General features: G+C 46.5%; 1 protein-coding gene across 50 annotated transcripts in view; it reads right to left on the bottom strand.

The window, feature by feature from the left end:
- Window positions 1-368: 368 nt before the first annotated feature.
- The window catches only part of LOC129713199 (calcium/calmodulin-dependent protein kinase type II subunit beta), a 264536-nt gene continuing 241445 nt past the window's right edge, over window positions 369-23459 (bottom strand). For 41 of the 50 annotated variants that reach the window (XM_055662057.1, XM_055662062.1, XM_055662077.1 and 38 more), the window contains 4 exons: window positions 11972-12047; window positions 8238-8332; window positions 3385-3619; window positions 369-2239 (listed from right to left, as the gene is read on the bottom strand). In XM_055662057.1, the coding sequence (XP_055518032.1) occupies window positions 3387-3619; window positions 8238-8332; window positions 11972-12047 (404 nt within the window). In that variant the 3' untranslated portion in view covers window positions 369-2239; window positions 3385-3386. Of the gene's footprint in view, window positions 2240-3384; window positions 3620-8237; window positions 8333-11971; window positions 12048-12513; window positions 12550-23459 lie in introns of all 50 variants that reach the window. The other 9 variants (XM_055662074.1, XM_055662080.1, XM_055662086.1 and 6 more) reach the window with 1 other exon arrangement.

Here is a 23459-nt window from a genome sequence, read left to right as displayed (position 1 = left end):
TTTTCTCTGGGATCTTCAGTTTCCTCCAACACTCCAAAGACATACAGGTTTGTAGGTTAATTGGCTTGGTGTAAATGTAAAAATTGTTCCTAGTGTGTGTAGGATAATGTTTAATGTGTGGAGATCGCTGGTCAGTGGCCAAAGGGCCTGTTTCCGTGCTGTATCTCTAAACTAAACTACAATCAAAAAGTGTTAAGATGGGGTAAGGAGGGAGAGATAGATCAGCCAATGGCGGAGCAGACTCGATGGGCCGAAGGGCAAAATTCTGGTTGTGTTCTTATTTTGATCTTATTTGCAGCTAATTCCAAGCCTAACGATGAATTTAAACGTGTCGCCATTCATTCACAAAACAGCCATTTCACACAATAGTCATAGAGTCGTTTTATTTCTAACATATCAACAATTTTTAAATGTAAGGGTGGAACACACAGACCACATCCTGTAACATGATGTATTTTTGTTCTCATATAAACCGGACCCAACAGAATTGCAGTTGCAGAGAACGTGACTAATTAAGAAGAAATCACATTTCATATTCAGGCAAGTTGCTGTGTAAAAAGCAAATATAATCCATCATTTTCAACCGTAAAAATATCTCCAGAAAATCAACTTTTCCACACTTCACGCCAGGCGTGGCATAAAATGAGGTGAAACTCATCTAATTCATGGGTTCCATAGCCGTTGTTTAAAAAAAAATAAAAAAATATGATCCACACACACAGCTGATTACAATTAAGACCTCTAGCTGTCTACGTTAAAACATCCACTAAAAACACTAAGGAGCAGTCCTCTCACTGCGTTTTCTCAGCCCCTGCACAGGTGGTTAAAGTGGTCAGTAGAATGCATGCAGACCAGGTTTCCATAACACATCATCAGACAAAAGAGGCTGCCGTTACAAAGCCCGGAGAGGAGAGACAAAGAGGTCGGTCGACAGGCTATCATTTCCAGAAACTAACTGGGTTCATTATGTCATGCAAAAAAATCCGTTTCAGTTAAACTATCTCCTACACAAGCGTAATGAAGAAAGGACAGAGTGATCTCTACGAGGCTGTTCAGGCATCACATTGTGTCACTACACGCTTCCAAGAATGTGCAATTAAAAGCAGTAAAACTCGGTACAGCATCTGAACCCATATGGCATTTAAACACAAAAGTATTGGCTATAAATATATAACATGCATCAACTCTGTAAAAATGCATATACAGTTAATAGATGGCAACAGGTGTCCCAAACTCTAGAGCTGGTCGCACAGTAGGAGGCAGTAAAGAACTGTGTATTTCATCTTGCTACTTTAATTATGATATAGTTAACTCATTCACTTCTTAAATGAATATAATCTGGGAGGAATTCTACCGAATTGTTTCCTTTTTCGCATATCTTACCCGATGTCCCTGCTACCTTGTTACTTTATTTTACTTTCAACTTTATTATATCAAATAAACGCGTTTCACACAAAAACGAGAGAAAAATCCATAACTTGAGCTAACTTTATCAATACACGCACGCGCACACGCACACACACACACGCACACACACACAAAAGGCAGAAGAAATTATAAATCAGGTGTGTCGGTGTTACTTCATGTACTGAAATCGCACAGGGGCGATTTTCCGTCACTCTGTGGCGATGGCAGAAGTCATGGGGGGTTCCCCTTTGCGGTGGAAATTAGCCGCGGTGCCGGTGTGAATGAGCCAACAAGCGGCGCTTGGATTTAGCCGGCCGCCTTCTGCCGAAAACCAGGCACAAATGCCAGCGGAAGAGACAGGACCATGCTCACGGCTGCCCTGCTGAGTGAGCTCCATTGCAGCAAGCATAACTACATCAAAATCTATGCTTCCGTAAGAACAAGTGACACATCTTTAGTGTACGAGAAAATGTAAAATGGAACACTAACCCTCCAACATTAGGATAATCACCATTAAATTTGAACATTCATGCTTTGGCAAATGTTTTGAATGAATTGTACAAATCACTGCCATCAAATATGAATTATATAAAGTACAGATACAGTAGCCTTTTTTGTAACATTTTTTTGTTGTTTTTTTTTCTTAATGTCTGCATCTTGAGACAGCTGAAAGAAACACCATATAGTTCCACGAACGTGACAATTATGCAGCCACCAGGTGCATAATGTGCATGCGGACACATGCATGTCACTGCTGGTCTTCAGAGGCCACCAGCTTACGGCTCAGTCACATCGCTCTGCTCGGTCAACAAATCTGCTCACTTCTTCAGATCTGCGGACGGACAGACAAACGCTATTACAGCCGCATCGTAAATCCCAAATGTAGACACAAACTGGGGGCCAGACAGCCACCTTCTCGCTAGAACGCTGAACACACACACACTCAACTTTCTTTTCTCGTTTTTCTCCGGAGTCTAGGACTAGAGGTCATCGCCTCACAATTAAAGGACGTTCTTTTAGGAAGGAGATGAGGAGAAATGTCTTTACTGGTGAATCTGTGGAATTATTTGGCACAGAAGGCGGTGGAGTCCATCATTGGATATTTTTAAGGCAGAGATGGATAGATTCTTGATTAGTACGGGTGTCAGAGGTTATGGGGAGAAGGCAGGAGAATGGGGTTAGGAGGGAGAGATATATCAGCCATGATTGAATGGTGGAGTAGACTTGATGGGCCGAATGGCCTAATTCTACTCCTATTCCCTATAGCTATCTCCAGAGAACACTGGACACACACACAAGACTCTCTTTGTTCTCGTTTATTGTCTTGTTTACTGTGTACTATGTTTACTATGTTGTGTTGTGCTGCTGCAAGCAAGAATGTCATTGTTCTATCTGGGACACAAGACTCTCTTGGCAATGGGTAGGTGATGTTTCAGGTTGGCACCCTCCCCAAAGGCAAGGGCATGCTGAGGACACAATGGAGTCGCCAACTCACGGGCATAGTGGGCCCCATGTCTGAGGAAGGATGCGCTGGCTCTGGAGAGGAGGTTTACAAGAATGATCCCAGGAATGAGTGGGTTAACATATGATGAGCGTTTGACAGCACTGGGCCTGTACTTGCTGGAGTTTAGATGGATGAGGGGAGGACCTCATTGAAACGTACCGAATAGTGAAAGGGGATAGAGTGGATGTGGAGAGGATGTTTCTGCAGCGAACCGTGGGGCAAGGGTTAAAACTCTTCGTTAAACAACCACGTGATTAAAGTTTATTTGTGGAGGACAAGAAGAGAGAGAGAGGGGGAGGTCCGCTTTCCTCCCACACTCCGAACACATGCAGGATTGTAGGCTATAGGGGGGGGGGGGGGGCTTTTGAAGAAGGGTTTGGGCCTGAAACGTTGCCTATTTACTAGCTGGGGTCCCTGTAGAAGCCACTCGCTCCACCTCTCCCCCTGTGGACAGAGGCCTGCCAGCCGCCTACCTTCACTGGAGTGGTGATGCTGGGGCCCCTGAGCAGTGGAAGTGGACATTCTGCCACTTGCTGTCGCGACGGTGCCACACCCTGGTCTCCTCAGACTGGGTGGTCCGTGGCCTCCCCTGCAGGTCGATGTACTGGGTGAGGCGGATGTAGGCAATGCAGGCCGCATCCTCCCCAATCAAGTGGACGTGCGGGTTCAAGATGGTGGTGTGGATGGGTTTGTTGTTTTTGAATAACACTGCAGGGGACAAAGAGAGGAGAAGTTAGTCTTCCGTCACCTCACTCGTAGTCATAGACCGCGGAAACAGCCCCCTCCGCCCAACTTGCCCACGCAAACCACTTTGCCCCATCTACACCTGTGTTCGGCCCATATCCCTCTAGACCTGTCCAATTGTCTCTTAAATGTTATCATAGCACCAGCCTCAAGTACCTCCTCCAGCAGCTCGTTCCACACACCCACCACCCTTGTGTAAGAAAATTACCCCTCGGGTTTACTAGAATGTTGCCTGGGTTTCAACAACTAAGTTACAGAGATAGGTTGAATAAGTTAGGTCTTTATTCTCTGTAGCGCAGAAGGTTAAGGGGGGACTTGATAGAGGTCTTTAAAATGATGAGAGGGATAGACAGAGTTGATGTGGACAAGCTTTTCCCTTTGAGAATAGGGAAGATTCAAACAAGAGGACATGACTTCAGAATTAAGGGACAGAAGTTTAGGGGTAACATGAGGGGGAACTTCTTTACTCAGAGAGTGGTAGCGGTGTGGAATGAGCTTCCAGTGGAAGTGGTGGAGGCAGGTTCGTTGGTATCATTTAAAAATAAATTGGTTAGGCATATGGATGAGAAGGGAATGGAGGGTTATGGTATGAGTGCAGGCAGGTGGGACTAAGGGAAAAAAAGTTGTTCGGCACGGACTTGTAGGGCCGAGATGGCCTGTTTCCGTGCTGTAATTGTTATATGGTTATATGTTCCTATTCAATTAGGATGGCACAGTAACACAGTGGTGGAGTTGCTGCCTCACAGCTTGAGAGACCCAGGTTCGATCCTGACTAAGGGCTCTGTCTGTGTGGAGTTTGTACGTTCTCCCTGTGACCGAGTGGGTTTTCACCAGGTGCTCCGGTTTCCTCCCAAACTCCAAAGACGTACAGGTTTGTAGGTTAATTGACTTCTGTTCATTGTGAATTATCCCTAGTGTGTAAATAGGGCTAGGGTAAATAGCGCGGAAACAGGCCCTTCGGCCCATCGGTCAGCACGGGCTCGGTGGGCCGAAGGGCCTGTTTCTGTGCTGTATCTCTGAAGTCTAAAGTCTGAAGCTATCCCACCCTCACCTTCAACTATCGATTCCCCTACTCTGGGCATGAGACTCAGTGCATCTACCTGATCTATTCCTCTCATGATTGTGTACACCTCTATAAGATCACCCCTCATCCCCCCTGCTCTCCAAGGAATAATGTCCTAGCCTGCTCAACGTCTGTCTCCCTGTAGATCTCTATAGTGCAGCAGTTCACTTTGCTCCAGCGACTCCTGTTCACTTACACAACCTTCATGCCTGGGCTAATGCTGACTAAAGTGCCAGGCCATGGTGGTATGAATATTGACTTCTCTAACTTCGTAACCCCTGCGTCCCCTCTCTCTCTATCCCCCCCCCCCCCCCCCCCCCCCCCCCTAAGTTGCACCAGCTTCTCAATTTCACCCAACAAACAGCTACCAATGGCCTGTTTCCTTTATCATGGTCACATGTTTGCGTATCTTTCATAAACTATTCTTTATCTCCTGTTTCCCTTTCCCCTGACTCGTCTGAAGAAGGGTCTTGTCCGAAACGTCACCCATTCCTTGTGCCCAGAGATGCCGCCTGTCCTGCTGAGTTACTCCAGCATGTCTATCTTGGGTGTAAACCAGCGTCTGCAGTTCCTTCCAACCATCTATTCTTAACATTCAACGGCACTATTGTTGGTGAAATCCCCCATCATTTGGAGAGGGTGCAGAGGAGGTTTACCAGAATGATGCCTGGATTCAGGGGCATTAGCTACAGGGAGAGGTTGGTCGGACTGGCATGGTTTTCTCTCTAATACTGGAGATGTGAAATGATGAGAGGCACAGAGAGGGGAGACCATCAGACCCTTCCTCATACTAAAGGGGCTGTCCCACTTGGGCAACCTAATTGGCGAGTTTAGAAGAGTTTAGGAGAGTTTGAAAAAAATGTCATATTGAAGACCTTTGACCTAGAAGACTAGCTACGACTAGCTACGACTAACTACGGGAAAATTGGACACCGAATAGTGTAGAGTGAAGACGTCCTCCTCCGACCTCCTTCGATCTCCCATCGACTATGATGAACACTATCTACGACTAACATGCCGGCTACTACGACTAAACCTACCAGTAAAAAAAAGTATCGATTTTTTCCATGGCAACCTTTTTTTATTCGCGGGCATTTTTCAACATGTTGAAAAATACGCCGCGACCTAGCTGAGGCCTCGAGTACGCGGGGACTACTCTCGAGCATGAAGGAGAGTTACGAAGACCTCCTAGGACCACGTGTCGACCATGCTGCGAGTATGAGTCGAGGGCAAACTGGCCAGAACTCGGGGATTAGGTCACCCAAGTGGGACAGGCCCAAAGCTCATCGTTTGTTATTATCACGTGCACTGAGGTTCAATGAAAAGCTTTTGTTTGCGTGCTTGCCAGTCAATGTAAAGACCACACGATTACAATCAAACCGTGCAGATCAATGAAAAACGGAACAACCTGCAGTGCATAATAAAGTCTGAAATATCCAATTAAAGATAGTTCAAGGGTCTGCCATCAGGTAGATGGGAGGTCGGGGACACCCTCTACACAGGTCACAGGGAGAAGGTACAAACTACATACAGACAAGCTCCCGTAGTCGGGATCGAACCGGGGTCTCTGGCGCTGTAAGGCAGTAGCTCTACCGCTGCACCACCGTGCCATCCTACCTTGCAGTTCCACGCCCAAGATGTACAGGCTTGTAGGCTCATTGGCTTTGGTAAAATTGTAAATTGTCCCTAGTGTTTAGGATTGTGCTAGTGTGTGGGGTGATCACTGGTTGTCACACATTTGGTGGGCCGAAGGGTCAGTTTCCGCGCTGTGTCTCTAAACTAGGGTTGTCGTATTAGCCGGGACATCCCGTATATTGGGTTCATTTGGTTTGTCCCTTAAGGGACAGTCCTTGTCCTATTTTTGTCTCTGTAATCACCAGAGGGCACGTTTACACACAGATCCTGGATCTGATACAGCGTGCGTGTGTGTTGCGTGTGTGTGTGTTGTGTGCGTGTGTGTTGCGTGTGTGTGTGTTGTGTGCGTGTGTGCTGCGTGTGTGTTGTTGATGCCACGCATGAGTGATTCACCTGTCATCCAATCACAGGCCCCCTTATTCGTATCAGTTGTCCACTATATTTTGCCCGTTTCTGTAACTCCTCCTCCCGTCCAGACCCCTCCCATCTCCCCCCCTCAATATCCTCCCCCCCCTTCCCTCCGTCCCCTCCCATCCCCTCCTCCACTCCCTCCCCCCCCCCCCTCCCCCCTCCCCCCCCCCCCCTCCACCCCCTCCCTCACCCACCTCCCTCCCCCTCTACTCTCCTCCCCCCCACGTCCCCTCTTCCCCACCCCTCGCATTCCCTACCGTCCCATCGAATCAGCCCTGGGATACAGAGTCACACAGCTTGGAAAGAGGCCCTTTGGCCCAACGTGCCCACACTGACCAACATGCCCCATCTACACCCATCTTTTTGTCCCTTATTTGGGCGTGAGAAAGTTAGCAACCCTGCTCTAAACTCTAAACTCCTCAGAGAATACAGAGGCTTGAAAACATGTGCGGTCAGACTCACGAACAGCATTATCCCCTGTATGATCAGGCTTCTGAATAAACCTGCCAGAAACCAGGGTACTATCTGATTTACCACAAAACGCACTGCTGTTCATCACCCAGCCTGCAGCACCTGCCAACACACACAGCCTCTAACTCTGACAGGGATGTGGCATCACCACCACCTGCAGATTCCCCCCAAAGCTGCACACTTTAGAGATACAGCACGGAAACAGGCCCTTTGGCCCAACGAGTCCGTGCCGACCAACGTTCAACCCGTACACTAGCACTATCCTACAAACCAGGGACAATTAACTATTTTACCAAAGTCAATTAACCTAGCTCTTCTCCCTGGTGTGTAGGATGGAACTAGTTTATGGGTCGGCATGGATACGGTGGGCCGAAGGGCCCGTTTCCTTGGGGGGGAATCTGCGCCACATCCCTGTATCTCCAAAGCTAAAAAGTAATTGCTAATCACTGTGACAGTGTGAGCTTGGTCTCAGCTGCTGACAGGTCAAACGACAAATGACCCGTACATTGGCACAACTTCACAGCTGTAAATACGGTCACGGGATGGACATTAGAAGGTGAAAAGCCACACACACCTCGCTTCCAGCTCCCCCCCCCCCCCCCCCCCCCCCGTCTGAAGAAGGGTCTCTATTCAAAACATCACCTGCCCATTCTCTCCAGAGATGCTGCCTGTCCCGCTGAGTTACTCCATCATCTGTAGTTCCTTGTGCTAACAGGAATACTGATGATTTGCCATTACAAGCTGCAAATCTACAACCAAATTACTGAGATCGGTTGGGAAACCATAGGTGTGAAAAAGACGCTGTTTTTTAACTCAAGTGCCTGAGTAACTGGGTGGGTCAGGCAGCATCAATGGTGAATATGGATAGCTGAAGTTTCGGGTCGGGATCCTTCTACAGACTTACATGGTGGAAGTAACCGAGTGAAGACACAAGGACATTCAGTGTTACAGCACTAGTTCAGCCACAAGGTTCTCGGTTCAGAATGAATTGTTACAACTTACAGTTCTCAAAGTAAAACCTGTGGAAGTCCATTCCTTCAACAAGATTGCCGAGCGCTTCAGGCTCAAACGACGTCAGTCCAGGGTCGCAGATTTTCCTGCAAGCAATCAACAACATTTATCATGTGTAGGGAGGAACTGCAGTTGCTGGTTTAAACTGAAGACAGACACAAAAAGCTGTAGTAACTCAGCAGGTCAGGCAGCATCTCTGGAGAAAAGGAATAGGGTCGAGACTCTTCTTCAGACTGAGTCGGGGGAAAGTGAAACGAGAGGTACAGACAGTAATTAGGACAAAGATATGCAGGTTTAGTTTAGTTTAGAGATATAGCATGGAAACAGGCCCTTCGGCCCAGCAGGTCCGTGCCGACCAGCGATCCCCGCACATTAACACTATCCTACCCCCACTACGGACAAGTTTTTTTTTAACATTTACCAAGCCAATTAACCTACACGCCTGTACGTCTTTGGAGTGTTGGAGGAAACCGAAGATTTCGGAGAAAAACCATGCAGTACAAACTCCGTACAGACAGCACACGTAGTTGGGATCGAACCCAGGTCTCTGTCGCTGCATTTGCTGTAAGGCAGCAACTCTACCGCTGCGCCACCGTGACTGCCCCGACAGGATATAATGTTAATCAAGGAACTGTGGCCCACAATGGTTCATTGTTGGCTGTGCGGGAGGTGATAACAAGTTAACACACAGACAGTGGAACTTTACTGGTTATATATTAGTTTCACTAATTTCACCCCCATCCTGTTGCGTTCCGCTGTATGTATGAACTTGTTATCACCTATCAAGAGCCAACAATGGACCATTGTGGACTCCACATTTCCTTGACTATCGTTGCTTTTTGCATATCTTCCATTCATTTGGCCTAATCTCTCATTCTCTTTTCCTCCTGACTCTCAGTCTAACGAGGGTCTCGACCCGAAACGTCACCTATTCCTTTTCTCCAGAGATGCTGCCTGACCCACATTTATTATCCCTGTCAAGTGTGTCTAGAAGCAGGAGTTACTTGGGTTACAGTGGATAGCGTGAAAGCTAGTTATCTCCTTTCTTTATTGAAAATTTAAACTCAGAACACGATAGACACTTGACCAATTCTTGGTGAGCATAATTAAAAAGTTTAATGCCAATGCAATCCCTGACCTTGCCGATGATACCACCATCGTTGCTAGCTGGTGCGGGGAATGTGGTGACTACTGTAAGACTATAAGACATAGGAGCACAATTAGACCATTCGGCCCATCGAGTCTTTTCCATCATTCAATCATGGCTGATCTATTTTTACCTCTCTACCCCATTCTCCTGCCTTCTGCACCTAACCTTTGACACCCTGTTTAAGAAGGAACTGCAGATGCTGGAAAATCGAAGGTAGACAAAAGTGCTGGAGAAACTCAGCGGGTGCAGCAGCATCTATGGAGCGAAGGAAATAGGCAACGTTTCGGGACGAAACGTTGCCTATTTCCTTCGCTCCATAGATGCTGCTGCACCCGCTGAGTTTCTCCAGCACTTTTGTCTATCTTTGACACCCATGCTACTCAAAAACATATCAATCTCCGCTTTAAAAATATCCATTGACTTCCACAGATTCACCACCCTCTGGCAGAGGGAATTCCACTTGATCTCCATTCTAAAGGTACATCCTATTATTCTGAGGCTGTGATGTCTCGTCCTACACTCTCCCACTAGTGGAAACATCCTCCCCACATCCACTCTATTCAAGTCCTTCATTAGAAGATAGAAGACTGAGGGGGGATCTTATAGAAACGTACAAAATTCTTAAGGGGTTGGACAGGCTAGATGCAGGAAGATTGTTCCCGATGTTGGGGAAGTCCAGAACAAGGGGGTCACAGTTTAAGGATAAGGGGGAAATCTTTTAGGACTGAGATGAGAAAAACATTTTTTTTCCCACACAGAGAGTGGTGAATCTGTGGAATTCTCTGCCACAGAAGGTAGTTGAGGCCAGTTCATTGGCTATTTTTAAGAGGGAGTTAGATGTGGCCCTTGTGGCTAAGGGGATGGAGAGAAGGCAGGTACAGGATACTGAGTTGGATGATCAGCCATGATCATATTGAATGGCGGTGCAGGCTCGAAGGGCCGAATGGCCTACTCCTGTACCTAATTTCTATGTTTATATTAGATTAGATATTAGATTTACTTCAATGCTTCAGTGGGACTATATTGCCACATGTACCTAGATACAGTGAAATTCCTTTTTTCCATACAATTTAGTAAAAATCTTACTGTAGAAATGCTCATATTTCAAAAGGGCAGCTTCCAACCCAGCAGTATGAATATTGACTTATCTAGTAGATGACACTGAAGTGGCTCAGTATACAGTGACCTAGTTAGCGTGGATTCTTCTCCCATGTCTTATGATCTTATGATCTATAATCAGGCTGAACGGAGATATCAAAGCGGGTGCTTAGGCGTTAGACTGAGTAGTACTGATGTGACAGAACCGTGTTCACTCTACATCCAGTTAATCACTTGATCAGTTAAGGCACTTAGTTAATTTTATCTGAAGCACAACCCACTTCAAACATATTTCTATCCCAGGTTCGCCCTTCAATGGTATATGGCGTTAGGGTAAGAGAATCAAAAACCAGAGGAATAAGACACAAGGAACTGCAGATGTTGAATTACAAAAAAAAAAAAACATAAAGTGCTGGAGTAACTCAGTGGGTCAGGCAGCATCCCTGGAGAACATGGATAGGAGACGTTTCACAGAGTGCTGGAATATCTCAGTGTGTCAGGCAGCATCTCTGGAGAACATGGATAGGTGATGTTTTGGGTCAGGAATCTGTGCCCATCCATGTTCTCCAGAGATGCTGCCAGACCCGCTGAGTTACTCCAGCATTTCGTGCCTTTCTTTTTAAAATGGAATGAGAGGGGCAAGATTTAATAGGAACCTGAGGGGCAAGCTTTTTGACTTAGGTGGGTGTAGGGAACAAACTGTCAGTAGTTGAGGCAGGTACTATAAATGCATTGTAAAGGCATTTGGACGGGTTCATGGATGGGAAAGGTTTTAGTGGGATATGGGCCAGGTGGAGATGGCAAATATGGGGCATTTTAGTTTGCATTGGGCGAGTTGGGCCGAAGGGCCTGTCTGCAGACTGAATGACTCTAACTCTATCTTAAGTCATTTAAAAAAATATAAACTAACTCTTAGATCAAACCAAATGAACATAGGACCTTATCAAATGTATAAAGATACGACTCAAAATGCTGGAATAACTCAGCGGGACAGGTAGCATCTCTGGAGAGAAGGAATGGGTGACGTTTCGGGTCGAGACCCTTCTTTAGACTGAGCGTCAGGGGAAAGGGAAATGAGAGATAGAGACGGTGATATAGAACAAGTGAATGAAACATATGCAAAAAATTAACGATGGTCGAGGTCCTTTGGTGCCTGTGGGCTGGGTGAGAACGGGTTATACAGACAAAGAAGATAGACACAAAATGCTGGAGTAACTCAGCGGGTCAGGCAGCATCTCTGGGGAGAAGGAATGGCTAACGTCTGAAGAAGGGTCTCGTCCCGAAATTCCTTTTCTCCAGAGATGCTGCCTGTCCCGCTGGGTTACTCCAGCGTTTTGTGCCTCTCTCCCTTTGGTTTAAACCAGCATCTGCGGTTCCTTGCCACACATTCGGCCACATTTCTGTGAATTACTTGACAAATTGACTGGATAACAATGCCCGAGTGTTAATGAACAGCAAAGGTGATCCGAAAACTTACGCATATGCTTCAAAGTCCCCATTATTAATTGCCTCGATAAGCTGCTCAGTTAACTTGATGATTTCTTGCTTGCGAGCTGGAAAAACAAAACAAAAAGAAAATGGGACACTCGATACCATCCGAACATCGTTACCACAAGGGATGAAAAAAATATCAGCCTGGTCTCCCTCACAATGGTATCAATTCCCACTCACAGCGATTCATTTCATTAATTAGCTAATTAAAATTGGAGACTGGAATCACTGATTGTATTAACTTTTACAATTAATTTTAATTAGTGTAAGCTCACACTTTGGTTTGTTACCGTAATTTCACGAAAAAAAACCTGTTGTGTAAACCTAATTACCACAATTACAGTGCGTGTGCGAGAATGAAAACCAGCTCGGCCCCACACAGTAAATCCATCCCACATCTCATACGCAATACCTGGTAACGCTGCTTGCTACCCTCTCCATTACTGTTTAAACCCCAGGCTAAAACAGTTCCCGCCTTCACAGACACAGATTAAAATCGTAGCCAGCTTCACTTTTGCAATGACTTACCTCTTACCTGCAGGAAGACCGAAGTTGGCCAGCCATCTGTAAAAAAAGTCGCACATATAACCCGCCCACGAATATAAGCCACATTGCCTCTGGAATACGTTTAAATAGATAAACCCTGCAGGTTGTTTTCGTGAAAGTACGGTAATTGCTTAAAGGCTCGTGGCCCTCCATGCCACACTGTCCTTTTAGCTGCTTGCTTTCAAAAGACAAGACATCACGTGAAATCCGAATGAATATTGTTTGTGCACTATTCCTACAACCCAAGAATGAGCCGTGACTTGTTATTGACTGAAACATCTTAACTTCTGCAATAACTGTTTAAAAAAAAAGAATAGTATCGTTTCTGTGCAAAACATTGAAGGAAACCTCTGCCAGTTGAGTTTGCCGAGCTGGCATTAAAACACAAACTGATCAATAAAAATTATATACCACAAAATAAAAATGTCCAAATTGCTGTGGGCAACAATCGTACATGAGGCTTCAATATTAAAATATGTATATTAACAATATAAATCCAGCTATAGATGTACATCTGCTGTAGAATCACAGGGCAAGGGGCATTTCAATGTTAGTGGCGACAGTACCCCAGATCTTGTGAAGTTTTGCCACTTTATTGAGATATTAAGTTTAGATTTGTTGAAGGTTGGACTTCATTCGTGGTTTATGGTTCATCCCTGTGAATTGGGGAGCGATATTTTGCGCCCATTGATCCGGTCTCTGTGTTTTGTGCCTTAAGATATGATGCAGAACCTGCGTCACTTCTCCTGCTTCAACGGGCAGAATTCCTAATTCATTTGGCAAATGGAATACCACAAGTTTCCAAATTACAACAGCTTGCTCTGTTCCCTGGCTTCGAAAATCACAGGCTCAGAATAGCAAGTCCCGTCATTATAAACAGCTGATCATGGGCTAAAGGGTTATCTGCCAGTGCAGGCATTGTAATGTGGAATGAGCATTAGTTTCCAGCAATGCTCTCTGGTCATGGGTGATCAGACAGGCAAGTGTAGCATCTGTCTTTGCCCTGATGAACCACGGCCAGCCACAACATAGAGATCTCCACAACAGTACCTGGCGATCATGCTGAATGATGAGGGAGACATTTTTATTTAGAGATACAGCATGGAAACAGGCCCTTCAGCCCATCGAGTTGATGCCGACCATCCATCACCTGTTCCCACTAGTTAGTTTACTTGTTCAGAGATACAGTGTGGAAACAGGCCCTTCAGCCCACCGAGTTGATGCCGACCATCCATCACCTGTTCCCACTAGTTAGTTTACTTTAGTTCAGAGATACAGCATGGAAACAGGCCCTTCAGCCCATCTAGCCTACGATCACCCGTACACACTATTTCTATATTATCCCATTTTCTCATCCACCCACCACACACTAGGGGCAATTTGAAGAGGGGCAATTAACCTACAAACCCGCTCGGCTGTGAGACGTGGGAGGAGACCGGGAGCACCTGGAGGAAACCCACGCGGTCCCGGGAGAAGAGGTGAAAAGTCCACACAAGTAGCCCCTGAGGACAGGATCACACCGGGGTCTCTGATGCTGGGAGGCAGCAGCTCCACCCGCTGCACCGTCTCTCTGTATCAACTCAATTTGATACTACTGTATATGCCCAAGATGCAATATGAGTCATAGTTGGTGTGGTGTACATTTTAATTCCTATTATTTGATATTGCAATGGGAATTAGCTGTTGATTGGGAGTGCTGAAGAACTAATCACACCCCCGGAAATCCGCACAGAAAAGGCCACTTCAAGAGTAAAATGAAAGAAACCTGCTCGATACAATCGTTTTAAGAAGGAACTGCAGATGCCGGAAAATGGAAGGTGGACAAAAATGCTGGAGAAACTCAGCGGGTGAGGCAGCATCTATGGAGCGAAGGAAATAGGCAACGTTTCGGGCCGAATCCCTTGGGAAATAGGTAACGTTTCGGGCCGAAACCCAAGGGTTTCGGCCCGAAACGTTGCCTATTTCCTTCGCTCCATAGATGCTGCTGCACCCGCTGAGTTTCTCCAGCATTTTTGTCTACCTGCTCGATACAATAGCAACTTTAGTGCCCACCTCCTATGTTCTTACTTCTCTGCCCGATTTGAATATTCGTCTTAAATAGGAAGAAGCCACGTGATCTACAATTCCATGCGTGAGTGTTGCGATGGTGCCAGCCACATGCTGTTTCTTTGGAGACAGAACTCCATTCAGTTGGATATCGACTAAAGTTCGACAGAAGTTCTTAAGATGTCCAAGTATCCCAAATGTCACGTTCTACATCACAGCAAACATGCGAGCTCAGGTTTATCTTATGCCTGTTAACATCACAACTACCGTGCCTTTCCCAAAGTTCAGACAGAGCATGGTTTTCACACCAGACTGCTCAAAAATGCAGCTCATCTTCAGGCACTTTTATATGCAGCATGCAGTCACTTTTGGAAGGCTCTTGATTGTGAAACAATTAAACTAGCTCTATGTTCACAGCTTTGTGTCAGAATGTAATTCTAACGTGGTCCTCCTTCATTGTAGCTTAGTTTAGGTTAGATTTAGCTTAGAGATACAGTGTAGAAACTGGCCCTTCGGCCCAGCGAGTCCGCACCACCCCACAATCACCCATACATTAGTTCCATCCGGCACTCAAGGGACAATTAACCTACAAACACGCACGTCTTTGGGATGTGGGTGGAAACCGGAGCACCCGGAGGAAACCCACGCAGGCCACGGGGAGAAGGTACAATCACCGTACAGACAGCGCCCGAGGTCAGGATCGAAGCTGTGTCTCTGGGGCCGTGAGGCAGCAACTCTACCGCTCTACCACAGTGCCACCCGTTGCGTGCTATCCAGTCAGCGGGAAGACGATATACGTAAGTACAATCGGGCTATCCATAGTGTACAGATACAGGATAAAGACAACAATGTTTCGTGCAAGATAAAGTCCAGTAAAGTCCGATTAAAGCTATTCCAATGAAGAGGACTCCAATATATACTTGACCTTCTAGTCATTAAATACATTTTAATCAGGTTTAAATATTCATTCTGCTCCTCTTCCCCTCCCCGCTCATGTCCCAGTACTTACAACCCTCTCATTTATCATCCCTCTGTTCACCCAACAGTCCAAACATAGTCCCATTTCTCCACTCTCCTTCCAAGACCACACCAGCAAATATGTCCCATCACCGCGGGCATCAAGACCTTCCTTTCATTGTGTTTGGTGATCCTTCTAAGATGTCAGCCTCTGTGATTTTTAACGTTTTTTTTTAGAGATACAGTGCGGAAACAGGCCCTTCGGCCCACCGAGTCCGCACTGACCAGCGATCCCTGCACATTAACACTATCCTACACACACTGGGGACAATTTTATACACTTACACCAAGCCAATTAACCAACATACCTGCACGTCTTTGGAGTATGGGAGGAAACCGAAGATCTCAGAGAAAGCCCACGCTGTCACAGGGAGAACGTACAAACTCCGTACAGACAGCAGCCGTAGTCGGGATCGAACCCGGGTCTCCAGCGCTGCAAGCATTATAAGGCAGCAACTCTACCGCTGTGCCACCATGACTGCCCAAGAGAGGATTTCCCTCTCTTCTAATAACTTCCAGTTAATTAAATCTCATATTAGATGTATAAAGGCATATGCTTGCCTTCATCGTTTGAGCATAGGAGTCAGGAAGACATGTTTACAAATTCACAAGTTATAGGGGTAGAATTAGGCCATTCGTCACATCAAGTCTACTCTGCCATACAATCATGGCTAATCTCAGCCTCCAAATCCCATTTTCCTGCCTTCTTCCAATATACAAACTTAAAGCACATGGCATTGGGGGTTCAGTATTGATGTGGATAGAGAACTGGCTGGCAAACAGGAAGCAAAGAGTAGGAGTAAACGGGTCCTTTTCACAATGGCAGGCAGTGACTAGTGGGGTACCGCAAGGCTCAGTACTGGGCCCCCAGCTATTTACAATATATATTAATGATCTGGATGAGGGAATTGAAGGCAATATCTCCAAGTTTGCGGATGACACTAAGCTGGGGGGCAGTGTTAGGTGTGAGGAGGATGCTAGGAGACTGCAAAGTGACTTGGATAGGCTGGGTGAGTGGGCAAATGTTTGGCAGATGCAGTTTAATGTGGATAAATGTGAGGTTATCCATTTTGGTGGCAAAAACGGGAAAGCAGATTATTATCTAAACGGTGGCCGATTGGGAAAGGGGGACATGCAGCGAGACCTGGGTGTCATGGTACACCAGTCATTGAAGGTAGGCATGCAGGTGCAGCAGGCAGTAAAGAAAGCGAATGGCATGTTGGCTTTCATAGCAAGAGGATTTGAGTATAGGAGCAGGGAGGTTCTACTGCAGTTGTACAGGGTCTTGGTGAGACCACACCTGGAGTATTGCGTACAGTTTTGGTCTCCAAATCTGAGGAAGGACATTATTGCCATAGAGGGAGTGCAGAGAAGGTTCACCAGACTGATTCCTGGGATGTCAGGACTGTCTTATGAAGAAAGACTGGATAGACTTGGTTTATACTCTCTAGAGTTTAGGAGATTGAGAGGGGATCTTATAGAAACGTACAAAATTCTTAAGGGGTTGGACAGGCTAGATGCAGGAAGATTGTTTCCGATGTTGGGGAAGTCCAGGACAAGGGGTCACAGCTTAAGGATAAGGGGGAAATCCTTTAAAACCGAGATGAGGAGAACTTTTTTTCACACAGAGAGTGGTGAATCTCTGGAACTCTCTGCCACAGAGGGTAGTTGAGGCCAGTTCATTGGCTATATTTAAGAGGGAGTTAGATGTGGCCCTTGTGGCCAAGGGGATCAGAGGGTATGGAGAAAAGGCAGATACGGGATACTGAGTTGGATGATCAGCCATGATCATATTAAATGGCGGTGCAGGCTCGAAGGGCCGAATGGCCTACTCCTGCACCTAATTTCTATGTTTCTATGTTTCTAACCCTTGACATCCGTTCTAATCACCTCCATCTCTGCCTTAAAAATATCCACTGACTTGGCCTCCACAGCCGTCTGTGGCAATGAGTTCCACAGATTCACCACCCGATGTTGCAGCTCTGTAGAGCTTTGGTGAGGCTGCATTTGGAATATTGTGTACAGTTCTGGTCGCCCCATTACAGGAAGGGTGAGAAGGCTTGGGAGAGAATGCAGGAGCAGTTTATCAGAATTATACCTAGACAAGAGTCTACTAGCTACAGAGAGATTGGACAAACATGGATTCTTTTATCTGGAATGTCAGAGTCTGTGCGTGAAGATCTGATGGAAGTGTGTGACATAGGCAAGGGTGGAAATGTCAAAGGCTAGAGGGCATAAATTTGAGGTGTGAGAGGCAATATTTAAAGGAGATGTACGGGGCAAGTATTCGGTTACCAATAGGGTGGTGGGTGCCTGGAACATGCTGCCAGGGGAGTGATGAAGGCAGGCATGATAGTGGCATTTAAGAGGCTTTTAGATAGGTACATGGATAGGTACAGGGAATGGAGGGGTATGAATCACATGCAGACAAAGGAGATTAGTTTAGAATCAAGTTCGGCACGGACATTGTGGGCTGAATGGCCTATTTCCATGCTGTACTGTTCTGGGTTGGCACTGGCATAGATGCATCAAGCTTTATGACAAGTTTCCCTTCTCAAGTTCCTTCCCAAGAATTAAGAAGCTTGATGTCACTTTTCCTCCATCCTGTTAACTCGTTTCAAATGCACCAAGTGTATAAAAGAATAAAAAATAACATTGCAAACAATCCCCAGAAGTCTCCTCAATTATAAACCTTTTCCCTTCACTGCCACAGCTTCCCATTTAATTCACCAGAGGTTACCGTTCTGTTACAAGAGAAAGTGAATAAATGACAAACACACCTTCGTTCATGATCTACGTTGAGTCTGACCAGCAGAGGGCAGGAGAAACACAAGCTAGGCCTCAGGCCTAGTGGTGTGAGCCGATCTCAGCGGGGGGCTGTAATACAGGGGCCGTATCAGTATCACCCTCTGTGGCACCCACAGGTGCGAGGAGAATCCGGGCCCCGATTCCTATTCCTGAGCCGCTCCCCTGGTAACGTGCGAGTCAGCGGGCGACGGACGTTGGTCGGGATGCAATGCTGTGGAATTCCCCAAGAGTCTCACATGGGCAGGTGGTAAACGCAGCGACACGGTGAAGATCAGCTGGTACCCGTGGACGTGTACGTTAGCCGGGGACAACCACGTCCTATTGGTTCCATGGGTCGAGATCCATAAGCACGTCCACTCCTTTGATCATTCACTGATGTTTAGATATTTAGACTACAGAGATACAGCGTGGAAACAGGCCCTTCGGCCCACCGAGTCTGCGACGACCATCGATCATCGATCATCGATCACTCCATACGCCAGCACTATCCTACACACTAGGGACAAGTTACTATCTTACCGGAACTAATTAAAACACCAACCTGCACGTCTTTGGAATGCAGGAGGAAACCGGAGCACCCGGAGGAAATCCACGAGGTCACAAGGAAAACATGCAAACTCCGTACAGACAGCACTATGGTCAGGATTGAACCTGGGTCTCTGGCGCTGTGAGGCAGCGGCTCTACCGCTGTGCCACCGTGCTGCCCCTAAGCGGCTGGTGAAGAAGCAGACAGTGCAAGCTAGGGGGACCAGCAAGGGTCACGGGCAAACCTAATTGTGGACGAAGCTATGTCTGAATGAAAGGACTGAGTCGTCAGGAGATTTGAGCTGTCATTTAGCAAGTGGATATCCACGAAGAGGAGAATAGTTAGATTACGAGGTCCTCAACAAGCTCACGTGACTGGGTTGTGTGGCATTGTGGCACGGAGAGGCATTGTGCAGGAAACAATACCAATGTACAACCTTTCATCATGTCACCCAGCCCACTCATAAATTAATCAGCCCTTCTCGTTCCACTTGCTGACAGACCAGCTACGCGTGTGTCACCAGCGCGCTGTTAAAACAGAGGATGACCAGCGTGCACTTGCTGTCAATGTTAAGGTGCAGTTCTCAGAAGGAAGACTGGTACGTGAAGGATATCTTCTGAAATGGAGCAACACAACCCGACGTCAGGGCAAATGTCCAAAGATGTAGAGTCGGCCAAAATGTGGAAACAAAACAACTGCAGGCAAAATGTGTAGGAAGGAACTACAGATGCTGGTTTAAACCGAAGATAGACACAAAAAGCTGGAGTAACTCAGCGGGTCAGGCAGAGTCTCTGGAGAAAAGTAGTAGGTGACATTTCAGGTCGAGACCCTTCTTCTGACCCCTCTGGAGAAAAGGAATAGGTGACGTTTTGTGTTGAGGTCTTGACCCGAAACATCACCGATTCCTTCTCTCCAGAGATGCTGTCTGACCCGCTGAGTTACTCCAGCTTTTTGTGTCAATCTTCGAAGCTTTCTGAGTCTGACTATCTCCCTGATTACATTTTCTGTTTGCTTAGTGGCCACCTTCTCCTAACTAACAAATCTTTCCTGCATTTTCCTTGATCCCTTTTGATGCCCCGTTTTCACACCTCACCCTTCCTTATTTCTGTGTCTCCCTCTCCCCCGACTTTCAGTCTGAAGAAGGGTCTCGACCCGAAACGTCACCCATTCCCTTCTCTCCACAGAATGCCGCCTGTCTCGCTGAGTTCCTCCAGCATTTTTCTGACTATCTTTGGCGTAAACCAGCATCTGCCGTTACCTTCCTACACACTTGACAACCATTAGCACTTGGCAATATTAACACGGTCCCGTTATTTATCATTGGAGAGGGGTACACATTCTTGGGGGTACACATACCTGCCTCTTTGCTCGTCATTTTGCTTGCTCGTGTCTGGCCATCTCCACCCACAGCCGGCACTGAGCTGTTCTTTAAACGGACTGACCTCTCCACACTCTGCTTATCCAGCTGTCCCTGGATCAGATTTAGTGTCCTTCCACACACGCCGACATCCTCTCTGTCATCCCTGCCTCGTTATAAATGGAAGCCCTGAACTTGGCGCGGAGAGAGGCTTAGCAGCCAAGTGGGATTAAAACCTGCCGACTCCCTGCTCATCAGATAGATAGAGAGGAGAGAGGACAAATCCAGCGGGTAAACCCTGAGCTGCAACGAGGGACAGGACTCTGTCGTGGCTGCTCGGAGGATTCAAAACTCTTTGCAACAAGCACTGACTGCCCGGGTGAAAAGGTGCAAATGTTCCTGATTTTCATTTGAAATAGACACGCAAGATCATAAGATGAAGGCAGACAAGATCGTCAGGTAAAGATGAACAAGATGGTAATAAAAAGGAACTGCAGATGCTGGTTTATGCCAAAGATGGCATAACCTTTTTCACACAGAGAGTGGTGAATCTCTGGAATTCTCTGCTGCAGAAGGTAGTTGAGGCCAGTTCATTGGCTATATTTAAGGGGGAGTTGGATGTGGTCCTTGTGGCTAAAGGGATCAGGGGGTATGGAGAGAAGGCAGGGACAGGATACTGAGTTGGATGATCAGCCATGATCATATTGAATGGGTGGTGCAGGCTCGAAGGGCCGAATGGCCTACTCCTGCACCTATTTTCTATGTTTCTATGGACACAAAATGCTGGTGTAAATCAGCGGGTCAGGCAGCATCTCTGGAGAAAAGGATCGGAACCCTTCTTCAGACTCGATAGGTGAAGTTTTGGGTCGGACTGGCCCAGATCAGCGTGAAGCTGTTCCCAAAAGCAGAGCATTCATTCAGGGAGTGGGGAAGATTGACTGAAATCAATGGGTAAAGAACGCGTCTCTCTCTCCCATCAGGCAAGAGGTACAGACGTGTGAAAACTCACACCTCCAGATTCAGGGAGTTTCTTCCCAGCTGTTATCAGGCAACTAAACCACCCTATTAACAACTAGAGCTACAATCTAGCTCATTGAAGACTCTCGGACTATCTTTAGTCGGACTTTATCTTGTACTAAGTGTTATTCCCTTCATCCTGTATCTGTACACTGTGAACGGCTCGATTGTAAGCATGTACAGTTTTTCCGCTGACTGGATAGCACGCAACAAAAAACCTTTTCACTGTACCTCGGTACACGTGACAATAAACTCAACTTAAAAATAATTAAATTGCTACGGGCATAATGCCGTCTGCGATTCTGGGATGTCAGTGGATGCCCAGACCTGAGATGTCTGTGGGTGAGGCAACATCAATGCAGGTATAGTCTACTTTAGGACAAAAGTAAATGACATGTTGTGAAATGTAGGAAGTTCAGACCACAAATGCCTCAACATATTTTCCCTGATGCTTCTGCTCGCCTTCCCTTTGAGAAACATCTACTTCTGCGTTAGCTTTCATTGCAAAAGGATTTGAGTATAGGAGCAGGGAGGTTCTACTGCAGTTGTACAGGGTCTTGGTGAGACCACACCTGGAGTATTGCGTACAGTTTTGGTCTCCAAATCTGAGGAAGGACATTATTGCCATGAGGGAGTGCAGAGACGGTTCACCAGACTGATTCCTGGGATGTCAGGACTGTCTTATGAAAAAAGACTGGATAGACTTGGTTTATACTCTCTAGAATTTAGGAGATTGAGAGGGGATCTTATAGAAACTTACAAAATTCTTAAGGGGTTGGACAGGCTAGATGCAGGAAGATTGTTCCCGATGTTAGGGAAGTCCAGGACAAGGGGTCACAGCTTAAGGATAAGGGGGAAATCCTTTAAAACCGAGATGAGAAGAACTTTTTTTCACACAGAGAGTGGTGAATCTCTGGAACTCTTTGCCACAGAAGGTAGTTGAGGCCAGTTCATTGGCTATATTTAAGAGGGAGTTAGATGTGGCCCTTGTGGCTAAGGGGATCAGGGGGTATGGAGAGAAGGCAGGTACGGGATACTGAGTTGGATGATCAGCCATGATCATATTGAATGGCGGTACAGGCTCGAAGGGCCGAATGGCCTACTCCTGCACCTAATTTCTATGTTTCTATGTTACTTGGGGTGAAACGCAGTCTTGTAAAAATCATCTCTAGTTATTGGGGCGTGCATGCTGCAAGGAACAGCCGCCACTCTGCCACAGAGTGAAAGGCAATTCTTTGAATCTGACATTGTTCGCACATCTTTACCAACGTGACCCTCTCCATTTCCCCCTCATCTTTAAGATGCGCAGTTATTGCCCCAGTTCACGTTCCTTGTAGTCTTTGCAAATTCACAGTGGAAGCAAACTGATTAGAACCCATGGTGACACAACATAGCAAGGGGTCGATGGTTACACCCAAGGAGTTGCAGATGCTGTTTCACGACAAAAAAGTGCTGGAGTAACTCAGCCGGATCAGGCAGCATCTCTGGAGGACATGGATGGGTAATGTTTCAGGTCAGGGCCCTTCTTCAGTCAGATTGCAGTAGAGGGGAGAAAGCTGGAAAAGAGGTGGGGGCAGGACAAATGATAGGTGGACACGGGTGTGGGTGAGGGGTGTGTGGGAGGGGGGTCCTGATTGGCATATGGTTGGATAAAGGCCAGAGATGTCTATTTCTGAAGAAAGCTTCTTACCCGAAACGTCACCGATCCATGTTCTCCGGAGATGCTGCCTGACCTGCTGAGTTACTCCGGCACTCTGTGTCCTTGTTTGTAAACCAGCATCTGCAGTTGGTTGTTTCAACATTGTCTAATTTCTTAAGTATTTACGTGGTCGGCTTAATCCAAATAAATATTGGAAAAAAGATCCGCCCTAGTCTCCAACTGCGCGCGAGCTTCGACATTTAGACCGGTACATGAATAGGAAATGTTTAGAGAACATTAACAACATTATCAAAATTGTTAATATAGATGATAAAGAATAGTGAAGCCAGCACCGACCCCTGTTCCACACCACTGATCACAGGCCTCCAATCTGAATACCAACCCACCACTACCAGCCTCTGTCTCCTTCCACCAAGACAATGTTGGATCCAATCAGCCAGCCTTCTAGGGAAGCCTAGCATGGGGATCTTGACATAGAGCAGTACAGCGTGGAAATA

Source organism: Leucoraja erinacea, chromosome 35 (assembly GCF_028641065.1).
Source record: "Leucoraja erinacea ecotype New England chromosome 35, Leri_hhj_1, whole genome shotgun sequence".
Taxonomy (NCBI): domain Eukaryota; kingdom Metazoa; phylum Chordata; class Chondrichthyes; order Rajiformes; family Rajidae; genus Leucoraja; species Leucoraja erinaceus.
This window is presented reverse-complemented; position numbering and strand designations above follow the sequence as displayed.